Source organism: Embiotoca jacksoni, unplaced genomic scaffold, assembly GCF_022577435.1.
Source record: "Embiotoca jacksoni isolate LCO1_2020_lvr unplaced genomic scaffold, fEmbJac1.0.p SCAF_12, whole genome shotgun sequence".
NCBI classification, from domain to species: domain Eukaryota; kingdom Metazoa; phylum Chordata; class Actinopteri; family Embiotocidae; genus Embiotoca; species Embiotoca jacksoni.
Genome location: NW_027185252.1, coordinates 8,955,121 through 8,965,828, shown reverse-complemented (window position 1 = coordinate 8,965,828; position 10,708 = coordinate 8,955,121). Strand labels below are relative to the sequence as shown.

Here is a 10,708-nt window from a genome sequence, read left to right as displayed (position 1 = left end):
TGCATGCCGTGTGGAGGATGGCCTGACAGTCAGCAGCCAATGAACAGAGGGTTGATGTCACTGTCGGGGCGACAGAGATCAGCAGTGGTGACACCACTTACACAATATACGTTTGGTCCAGACTTCGACTGGTGGCTGCACCCGAGAAGCAGACTGTCAAGAGATTTCATGCAAAAAACAAAACAAACAAAAAACACCAATTGCAAAAAGCAAATCACTTTTATTGCTTTTGACACAGAACAGAGAGAGGATGTACTCTGACTTGTCATAAAGAATTTCTCCAACAGAGGGAGCAAGTGCTAAAATACCACAATTGGGTTTGCATAGCAAACACTAAAGCCTCTTTATTGACTCCAGTGTGGAAGTTATCTTCTCGCTTGTCCAGGCTCAAATTGTTGGGAGTGGCAGAGTTTTGGTGTTTAGAGTTATGTAGATATGTCTATAATTATGAATATCTCCCACCTGACATGACCACAACAAAAGGAAATTATGATTCCTGTTTTAGGTTTTAAGTCTGCAGGATCACACATATAAAGGCTGTAAAATATAAAGGACTGCGCCTACAGAGATCCCCCCCCCACCAAGGACTCAAGGAATGTTCAAACTACACATGCAGATATTTGAAATATGTCCTGGTGATGTCACAAGAGCAGCTGTCTGACAACACTTCTAGATGAAAGTGAGACAAGTAAGCCAAGTGTGAACAACAGAGATCGATCCCCATCAGTGTCGGCATGCAGGCAGGAGACGAGGCTTTCAGTTTAGAAGGACAAGATGTCTGAAAGCAGGTGAGGCAGATACCTGAGATGCTGTCAGTTACTGTACGTCCGCGCGCAGCAAGATGAAGAGGAAAAAGAGATTCTTAACCCCTGTGAACCTATACGGGGTTCAGTGCGTGAATATATGTTGTGCAGATGGACACAAACTCACACGACTGTGAGTGAAGATGAAATGATTTCCACAAAAGGTAAAATAGCACGTCACTGTACAGCACTGGAATTAATAACTATTCATGTGGTGGAGTTGCATATGAACTCATGTGCTTTTCTCATACATTATTTTAAGTGTGCAGTTATAACTTCCATTTACCATTGATTAAGGCATCCAGTTGACAATGACTTGTTTTATTCTTTACCACTACACCTGTCTGTATCGCTTCAGAATAATTATTTATAATAACTTTAATAATCGCATTAATAAACTACGAATGAAAACAAAAGGGAGCAGAAATGGTGTGATCATAGATTTTATTCAGTATATGAATAAGGAGTATTACAGAGTTCCAACAAAAATAGCACATGTAGAAAATTTGGTTTATTTAGGGCACATACAATACATACAAAAACATTTTTTTCAAAAAAATGTGCCATTTTTAACACTGTAGAAAAGTGTTGCTCTGTAAAAGAGGAATTGTGACAAATATTACAACAGTGTCGTTACTGATGTCGTAATGAGTTTGGATCCTGTTTTAGGGCCAAGTAATTGTTTAGCGACACAAAAGTTACGTCACAGTAACCATTTGTTGTTTTTTTCCGTTTTAAATGATGAGATTTGATTTTTCCATTGTTTCTTAAAAGCTGGTAAGACACCAAACAACCGATTGCACATACAGTTTAAGCCCTAATTTATTTCTTTATTCGCACTTGTAGTTTCTTAAACAGGTGTGTAACCCTCATAAGGCATTTGGGCAAGACTCCTGACATGTTTCAGTAATATCACACAGCACAAAAGGTAAATACACCTCCTACCTCATGCCTCGTTGGTCTTATCTGAGGGAGAACATGTGTCTCTATTTCAAATGAATACAAAATAAATGCAGATAATTATCTCTTTTCAAATTAAGAGGGAGAAGTCCGGTTCTATATTTCAGTTCAGAGGCACCTACTGTACATAAATTGGGTTAGTGATGAAGTCTGAAGCGGCTTTACATGTCAACCAGAGGTATAAATTGTGTTATAGTAGAGAACTGAATCCTCATTTAGAGGCCCTCGGACAGTTGGAGACAGTGAGTGTCAAAGTGTCCCCAAGTATAACACAATTGAACTGGATTCAGTTCAATAGACGGTTGGCTTTAAACACAGCAGCTCGTGGCTTAGTTAGACTATCAAAAGTTGAGAAAAGCTCACCTTAAAATAGACAAGTATCAAGATAAAGCTCCACTCCGTGAGGAATGAAACAAAGCACTGCTGACAGAAGTTAAAGCCAAAGGACTTGAATCTTGCCTGCAGAGAAACCTCACTATTAAGGGTTTCGATAAAGCTTTCAAAGTGCCAAAGACTATTAATAAATAGCTAATTAATAAATATAAGGTACAGTAAATTATTCTGTAATTACTGCTTTTACACACTGCTCACACAGACTTCTTTGCCGTCCTAATGTGGCAAAAAAAATAAGACTTATTCTCCTGGTGCTTGTTTGATAATATGGTGAAAAAGCTGTGCTTGCACACGTAGCTACATAAGTCACTACCTGTGGCTAATAGTCGGTAAAGACACTTCAAAACTTAAAAGAGACCCACACATTTTTACGCAAAGGTCTATGATTCTTTAAAGCCGATGTTAGTGTCAAGAAGAGGTTTAACTTAACCAGACGCATGGTGATCACCACCCCACCAGTGAAATGCTGCTATACCTGATGCTATGCTCCGACTCGGTTTTTGTATCAGATGCAGAGTTTGGGATTGTGTGACTCAGCCACTTTTGTTGCTGCTGTCACCAGTTCTCTGCCTGCGAGCAACAATCATTTCCTTTGAAACCTTCTTGCAATCGCTGGCTAAACCCATGAAGGACATGAGGTTTATAAAGGCAGTGGTGATGTTGAGTTTGCAGCCAAACTCACTGGTGGCGTAGTCAAAGGGGAATGTGTGGTGGTAGTTGTGGAAGCCTTCCCCTGAAAGACAAAAAGAAGAACTCGAATAAGTTCAGACGCATAACTTGGAGGAGGATATGCATGACTACAGTGGTGTAACATATCTTTTAATTAGGCTAATCATATGGTTAGGTCAATGTGACACACATCACAGGGCTGTGGCCGAGTAACAAACCGCTGTTGGCTACATGTGACTGATAATTTGATTTCATGCTAAGCGGAGACTTATTTTTGGATTTGAAAGTTCTAAAGTCTCACAGTCATGTAATGTAATTCACAAGCTACCAGAATCTAATTAGCTAAATTATCCCACATTCAGACCAACACAGCGACACGGGATGAACCTGCGTCAGCGTCTATTTGGGTGGGTCAAGCCACATAAGCGACCTTCCTTATGATGACAACCCTCTTTTCGACCAGGGTTGGATAGAGGTCAGACGCTGACCTCGCATTGCTATCGGGAGTTGAAATAAATTCAGCAATACCAAAGTTTCAATAGTATTTACCCAGGAGTTATAAACAGGAGAGAGAGAAATAAAATGTGCTCACGCAGGCGATTAAGGGAGGAGGCAAGGACATAGACAGAGAGCCGAGACAGATCCAACCCACACCGAGTAGACCGCGTCATCCGTACATCAGTCTGTAGTCTTTGTAATCATTTCGACACTGTTTAGTTGTCAAGTCATTGCAGGTCTGTCCACATCCATTAAAGTCAAAGCAAACGTCTACTCATCATTTTTCAAAGTTAAATCAGCACGGCGAACATTGAGCAAAAGACACAACAGCTTTTGGAGATGCAACAACTACAACTCCCATGGAGGTAAGCAACTAAAAACATCCAATCAGCAGACTTATAACGCAAAAAAAAAAAAAAAAAAAGATTATAAAAGCCTGTAATATGGACTAAATTTAGATATTTGTAAACTCCCGTGTGCAGCGATTTGTTGATGACACTCTGTATGCTACAGTAGTAAACAATCCAAAAGGCTATTGTTGTGTTGATGAACACTGAGGTTGTCATCGGAAACTTTTAGATGTGAATTTAAGAGACTTCACAACTCCATTTATTCAACACGTGTTCACTATAGAAGCTATGAGTGCTCAGGCACAAGCGAGTGACGTGGGGAAACTACACTCAGAAGGAGGTGAGAAATGACTCCAATGCATCCAGTAACTGTTTTCACTGCAATAAAGGTATGGTCTGGGAGAAAACATGTTGGCAGACAATGTTAATTCTGGTAACACTGCATGGAAATATATTTGAAAAGTGAATAGCGTGCTAGAATTGTGCAGTTCTTTGCCATCATTAGATAACGTGAATTTGGAGCTATTTGCGGCATCGTATATCCTGTGGTGAAAAGCAAACACAAAGAAAGTCGGTAGTACTCGAGTGCTGCTAAAAATAACATCAGTGTCCAACGCGGAAAAAAACCACCTATATATACCTATATATATATATATATATATATATACAGGCTATGTCCACATTGAAAACACATATCACATGACTGTTCGTGTACACTGGCCACGCCACACAAAGCTGGTGATACGCTGTCTTTGGTGGCCCATCAGATTCTGGGCCCTATAGTGTTGGTTACGTTTAGGCATGAGGAGTAAGATGTCAGGGTAAGAATATCAGGGCAGGTCACAGAATCTGATGGATCAACACATACAGCGCAACACCAGCGCTCCATGTAGGGCTGATATTGCTGCTGGACACCTCCTGCGCATGCGGGCAGTAGTATTATCATAATATACAGAATCTACTTGAACAAAAGCTGTAAGCATGAACAACAAGGTCATGAACGCCTGCAATTCACTTTCCGTGCTGGATTAACCACTGGTGGTCAAGGCTGATGTAGTTTGTTTTCGCAAAGGGTCATGTGATAGGTATTGATGGCGAATCAGGGAAGAACACGTCATAACTGATAATCTAATCTGAAAGTGAAGGCGAGTGTCTGTGTCATTGTTTCCACTTGTCCGGACAAATATGCAGTCCTGCAGTTTCAACATGTGATGAAAAGTCGGTTCAAATATTCCTGAGGCACATCAAGACAGAGAAATGAATAATAAAGCCTTACCGATGGCGCTGAAAGCAACCAGCGTGTTTTCCCTCGGGTTAATGGTCTTGTCGTAAGGCCTGTTGCCCCAAATGTGCGCAGCGCTGTTGACCATCCAGGTGGCATTGAGCACCACCGTGTACCTCAGGAGTCCAGGGACAAAGTAGGCCACAACCAAGGACTCACCCCAGAAGTACCAGGGCACCATCATGGGTATAACGAAGCAGAAGACCACCACAGAGAGCTTGTAGTGCCTGAAATAAAAGAGGAAATCACATGACCACCACATTAACCCCCTTCGCCTGACAGCAGAAGTGAAAATCCGGGACTGCTTCCAGAGGAATAGAAATGTTGACCGATGACCGGTCAGTTGACACAACGTGGACGCGGTGTGAAGTGTCATCATCGTCAACCGTAACTCTGACCTCAACATCGTGCACAGCTCGAGACAGCGAGGAAAAGACTTTCAGTAACCAGACACGAAACAACAACTTCTCCTGCGGTCACATTTACGTGGAACTATTTCGCATTAATATACCGTATGTTCAGTGGTAACATGCAGTCCTGTGTGGCATTTATATTTCACTCTGGGTGGTAAAGATGCGAACGTGGAGGCAGTGGATGATGGTGCAAGGTTCGCGGTTCGGTGTTGACCTTTCCATAACTTAAAACCACGATCTTTATGTTGTTCTATTTCCAGGAGCGTTACAGACGAGTTCAAGGAAACGTGCCATCGTATTTCACGTGGCATTTTGTTTCCCCTCAAGAAATTATGCAACTTGTTTTCATTATTGCACAGGAGACATGAATACTGTGAAACAATACTATTAGAACTTGTAAGTCCAGTAAGTGTCAGTAGAGCGTCTGCAGCGACAGCATCTGATTACATCCTGTTGCTTGTTCTGGCTGATTAGGATCTGCTCAGTCTGCACTGCTCAGCTCCTTTCGCTCCTTTCGCAATTCCCCCCCCCTCCCCCCCTCCAAAAAAAATCTAACTCTCGCTCTCTCTCTCTCACCGTCTCTGGAGCATGACCACATTGTCCGCCTTCAGGTCGCTCATCTCCAGTTTCCGTCCCTTCTCGATGACGTCGGGATGTTTGCGCACCAGCAGCCAGCCGATGTGGGCGAAGAAGAAGCCCCGCGTGGCGTTGTGGGGGTCTGCGTCTGTCTCGGAGTACTTGTGGTGGACGCGGTGGTCCCTCGCCCACTCGTATACGTCATTCTGCACACACGGAAAGAGATGATTGTATGAGGAATTTATAGATAATGCCCGGCAGGTGCAGAACATCAGATTAAGGTCATAAATCATGTAAAGGCAGAGCAACAAATGCCTTATCACCGAGATTACACGTTGTTTATTAATATTCAGGAAAGCACGCCTATGACTCTTTATTTTTTCCCCAATTTATCCTGCAACAAAGTAAATGTGATGAATATTAACCATTTCGAGAAATATCAAATTCACTTCCGCGGTTTATGACTCATAATGTGTTAGATACTTATGTTACAAATTAAACTGAAAGCTGTCAAATTCACATCTACTTCTCCCTCATTAGAAAAATGTATACAGTATAAATATGCAAAAACTTTTCATTAGAAAAGCACAACTGCTAGCAGCTTAGAAATGGGAATACATGTGGAGCACATGTACACTTTTGTCTGTTTCACCTGAAATGCCATGGAGTTAGCGAGGGCGAGGAAGACTCGCAGGGGAAAAGAAGCCTTATAGGACCTGTGGCTCCATAATCTGTGTGCACCAGCAGTCACACCGAGAGCACTGATGAGGTAGCACACCGCACCTGCAGGAGATAGAGGTGAAGAGGAGAGGTATCTCAGGAAAGTGTCACCACGACACCGAGATTCATTTTAAGGCCGCGAGGGCAGAGTCACTGGGACATCATGTTCTTTTTTTTCTTTTTTTTTTTTTTTATCACAGTCAGACCCTTTTTGTTGGGAGAAAAGTCATCTGTGCAGGGAGACGGGACGGTGGGGGTCACGCAGGTCTGCTCTCACACTTTTGTTGTTCTAAAACTGCTGAATGCATTTCTATGTGAAGCCTAGACAAGACTACCGGGGATTTGAGAGCGGGGGGCTTCTGATTGGCAAAGGCCATTCTGTTGTGGTGCCACGCGGCTCACAATGGGATGTCTATGGGAATGGTGATTGTGCTTTGTCTTCCCCAGTGAAATAATATGCAGCTCAGCATTGCAAAGAGAGGGGAAAATTATGCAGTGCCAGAGTGGAAACAAAGTTGAGATTGTTCAGGAATTTTAGTCAATAGTCTACATAATATCGGGTGAAAATTTTAAATTATTCAGCAAATGCTTTTACCGCTACCACTGAAATTCAAATACTTCTAATTTGGGACATGGAACACATTCCAACAGGCTGGAACAGTTTACAATCCGCCACAGGTTTGAGCTCTTAAAGAGGGGTGGAAGAGAGCTGGAGGCATACATCTGTGGATGTTTACAGTGCTGTGAAAAAGTATCACGCCCCCTCAAGATGTCTTCTGTCTTGGTGTGTATTTAATTTGCAATACTCTTAACATAAAATAAAGGCAACCTGAGTAAATACAAGACATGTTTCAGATGATATCTCTACAGTATAAAGAGAAACAGGAAGTTTATCTAACCTCAACTGGGCCTGTGTGAAAAAGTATTTTGCCACCTCACACCATGTCAAAATACAAAAAAAAAAACTGCAGACAAGATTGATGGTTGACACATCACTCTGTGAAACTTTATGCAGCTATTTCTAAGTCTCTGGGAGTCCGCAATGAGATGAATTATCTACGAATGAAGACTTGGACTTTGAGCAATCGTAAACCCTCCCAAGGAATGACAGAGCAAACAAGCTCAGAAGGATTCACATTCAAGTTTTCGAGTGGCCAAGTCAAAGTTTAGACCCCACTGAGAAGCTGCAGGACCTCGTGCTCTCAAACCCTCCAATCTGGCCGCTGTGAAGCAGTTCTGCAAAAGAGAACTGGGACAAAAAAAAAAAAAATCCCACCACAGCAATGTCACACTGATCCACAGTTATCAAAAAAAAAAAAAATGTTTTGGTAATTGTTATTGTTAAAGGTGGTATAATGTTAGGGAGATCGATTACTTTTACACGAGGTACAGTATTGCATAACCTCTTTTGGATTGAAACGTGTAGGTTTTGTTTACTCGGGTTGCTTTCGTGTTCAATTTTGTTTGAAGATATAACACTCAGAAATATATTAAAAAAAAAAAAAAAATCAGGAGATGGGTGGAACAATTTGTCAGTGACTCATTCTCCATTATTCTCACAGGCATGACCCCCTCAGGCATTAGGCACAGTACAGTTAACTACGACGCACAACATCAGCACATTCTGTACTCGGGGACTTCTCGCCCACCGGGGAGCGGAAACCGACAAAACATCTGCACGGCTTAGCCCGCTACGGTAGTCACCAGATACTTACTCCATCCAAGAGTTAACCACGACGCGGAGGGAAGGAGGACCAGTCCGTAAAGCGCACCGACATGCAGGAAGGACATCAATATGATATTTCTCCACACGAACATCATCGGCGGTTTCCCTCCCTCTTTCTCTTTGTAGGTGTCGTCAAAAACATCCTCCACGGTCGACGTTTCTGCCATGGCATCTCCGTTTCGCTGCTTGTCGGCGTGGTGATTCCTGATTTCCGCTTGAGTCATTTCTCCGAAGGGCCCCTGTGACAGCGGCGGAGCGAGAAAAGAGGAGAGATGTTGCTCAGTTAAATGTGCGTAGCGTGATGCAGTCAGAAAGGAAAGTACGGCGGCTGGCTGTGCTCACGCTCTCGCCAGCAGACCGGAGAGTGGCTGCGGGCATGCCACTCTTCTGATGTCACTTTTTTTTTTTCTTCTTCTTTTTTTTTTCTTCTTTTTTTTTTAAAGACCGCTTCGCTTCTATTGGCTTATTTTCATTGGAATACCGCTCATTGTTGTGCTGTTATAAATTACACCACTTTTCTACGCGCGTACTACAGCCGGAAGTACAGCCGCTGTTGTTCCGCGTGTATTTTGCTGGCACATCTGCTGCCACACATCACTCCTCCTTCCCCACCCACCCACGGTCTCTACTGGCATATGCCGCTGCCGGGTGTCACGTAAAAACGACATTTCATTTGGTACCACTGTGACACAGAAGTGCAAAACTTAACCACAATAATACATTAAGAAGACCACCGCTTTCTATCAATCACTTTGAGGGACTTTCCTGTATTAAATTAGACCACTAAAGCTACCTATATATGTAAATGTGCATGATATCAAAATGTATTTTTGAATTATTTTTTTTGTATTATTACTTATTACATTGATAAAAAAAAAAAGGGTGGCATATGTCTGCAGAACAACACTATGTTAAGTGGCATACGCCACTGCTGTGTCATAAAAACGGCATTTCATTGATGCCACTGTGTATCCAGATAATACAGGAAGACAACGCTTTCTATAAATTACTTCTTTGATTGAATTTTCTGTGCAGATTGACCAATAAAGCTTGCAATATCTAAATGTGCATGATATTATACTGTAATTTTTTTTATTGATTTGTTTATTATTACTTATTACGTTGATGTAAAATGTGGCCTATATCTGCATATCAGCACCTGTATATAAAAGTACTGTTTTGTACTCATCAGGCAAATTTGCCCCCCTGCTGTTCAAAATGACATAATCTTCTTTATCAGATTGATCAAAAATGACAAATGATCTGAAAGTCTATTAATTATTTCAGTCATATTATATTAGAATCTCCTTGATATTGAAATATATGAAATTTACAGGTTTTCATTGATTAATATTTCAATATTTATAATATTTTACTACAATTTTTTGTCTGTGATTTTTTTAAGTTTCAGATAATTAAACAAAACTAAGGTTTAAATGCAGACAAGTGAATGTGGGGTGTCAAATGCACTCTGTCAATGTTGATCAAACACAATATGTGCCCATAAAAGCATTTAATTCCTATCAAACTTTGATGACGTGTCATTAATGAGTGTTAAAAGGTACATGCATTATTAATTATAACTCATTGTTGCTGCTGAGCAATGCACGTCTCCTAATGTTTCAGGTGAGGTCCCTATGAAATGCATGAAATTTATACTGTCAAGACAAAACAGCCCAAAAAAAATGTACTGGTAAAACCATTTGATTCATAGATGCGCAGAAATAAAGTCACAGTGATGACGTTTTCGGCATCTTGCAAGGTGCATGCAGTACTTCTGTTAAACAGCAACGCCACACCACTTACCAATACCATAGCAAATAATTATATGATACTCTCTTAAACATTTCCACAGACATTCTTTTTGATTTAAATTATTTCTTACCAGACTTGATCCTCTTCACCGTGTGCTGTTGTCCTCAGAGGTAGATTGGCTGCAGCAGAAGGTCTGGGTCCACTTGAGATGTAAAGTCACCACCGTTTATTGAAGTCCTGTTACTGTCTGTTCCCGGGTCGTTTTAAAGTAACTCGGCAATGTGGCAATAGAAGGGACCAGCTGTGAAAATCCCATTGGCTGATTGCTTAACTGATGTTTGCCTCCCTCCTCCCTATCACCATTGTAAAGTCTCTTCACGTGAAAAATCCATGTCCCTATCTCACCCAAATCTTTATTTCAGCACGACTACTTAATATGATGAAACATAAGAGATTGCAGAGAGTCAAAGACCAGCTAATCGGATAGCATGAGTCATACAGCAATGTCAGCATCGGTCTGTTATCGGGGGGGTTTTCATAAGACTGTGTCCCTTTACCCCCAA

At 41.5% G+C, this 10,708-nt stretch overlaps 1 protein-coding gene across 2 annotated transcripts; it reads right to left on the bottom strand.

Moving 5' to 3' along the window:
* Positions 1 to 1,230: 1,230 nt before the first annotated feature.
* scdb (stearoyl-CoA desaturase b) lies at positions 1,231 to 10,405 on the bottom strand. 2 transcript variants are annotated; one of them, XM_069144615.1, is made up of 6 exons: positions 10,276 to 10,405; positions 8,380 to 8,629; positions 6,597 to 6,727; positions 5,945 to 6,150; positions 4,950 to 5,182; positions 1,231 to 2,889 (listed from the first exon to the last, which is right to left on the bottom strand). In XM_069144615.1, exons 2-6 carry the CDS (start codon positions 8,612 to 8,614, stop codon positions 2,690 to 2,692), a joined length of 1,005 nt encoding a protein of 334 aa, XP_069000716.1. In that variant the 5' UTR covers positions 8,615 to 8,629; positions 10,276 to 10,405; the 3' UTR covers positions 1,231 to 2,689. The 2 variants fall into 2 exon arrangements, with proteins under 2 accessions (XP_069000716.1, XP_069000715.1); XM_069144614.1 differs by lacking the exon at positions 10,276 to 10,405 and adding an exon at positions 8,733 to 9,668.
* Between the last annotated feature and the right edge of the window lie 303 nt (positions 10,406 to 10,708).

What these genes read in the sequence shown, in the direction of transcription:
- scdb (XM_069144614.1), bottom strand. Translation starts at nt 8,768, where the DNA reads ATGCCCGCAGCCACTCTCCGGTCTGCTGGCGAGAGC. An exon ending in TCCGGTCTGCTGGCGAGAGC is followed by an intron (nt 8,630 to 8,732) that starts GTGAGCACAGCC and finishes CCGCTGTCACAG; the next exon opens with GGGCCCTTCGGAGAAATGAC. An exon ending in GTGGTCATGCTCCAGAGACG is followed by an intron (nt 5,183 to 5,944) that starts GTGAGAGAGAGA and finishes CTTTTATTTCAG; the next exon opens with GCACTACAAGCTCTCTGTGG.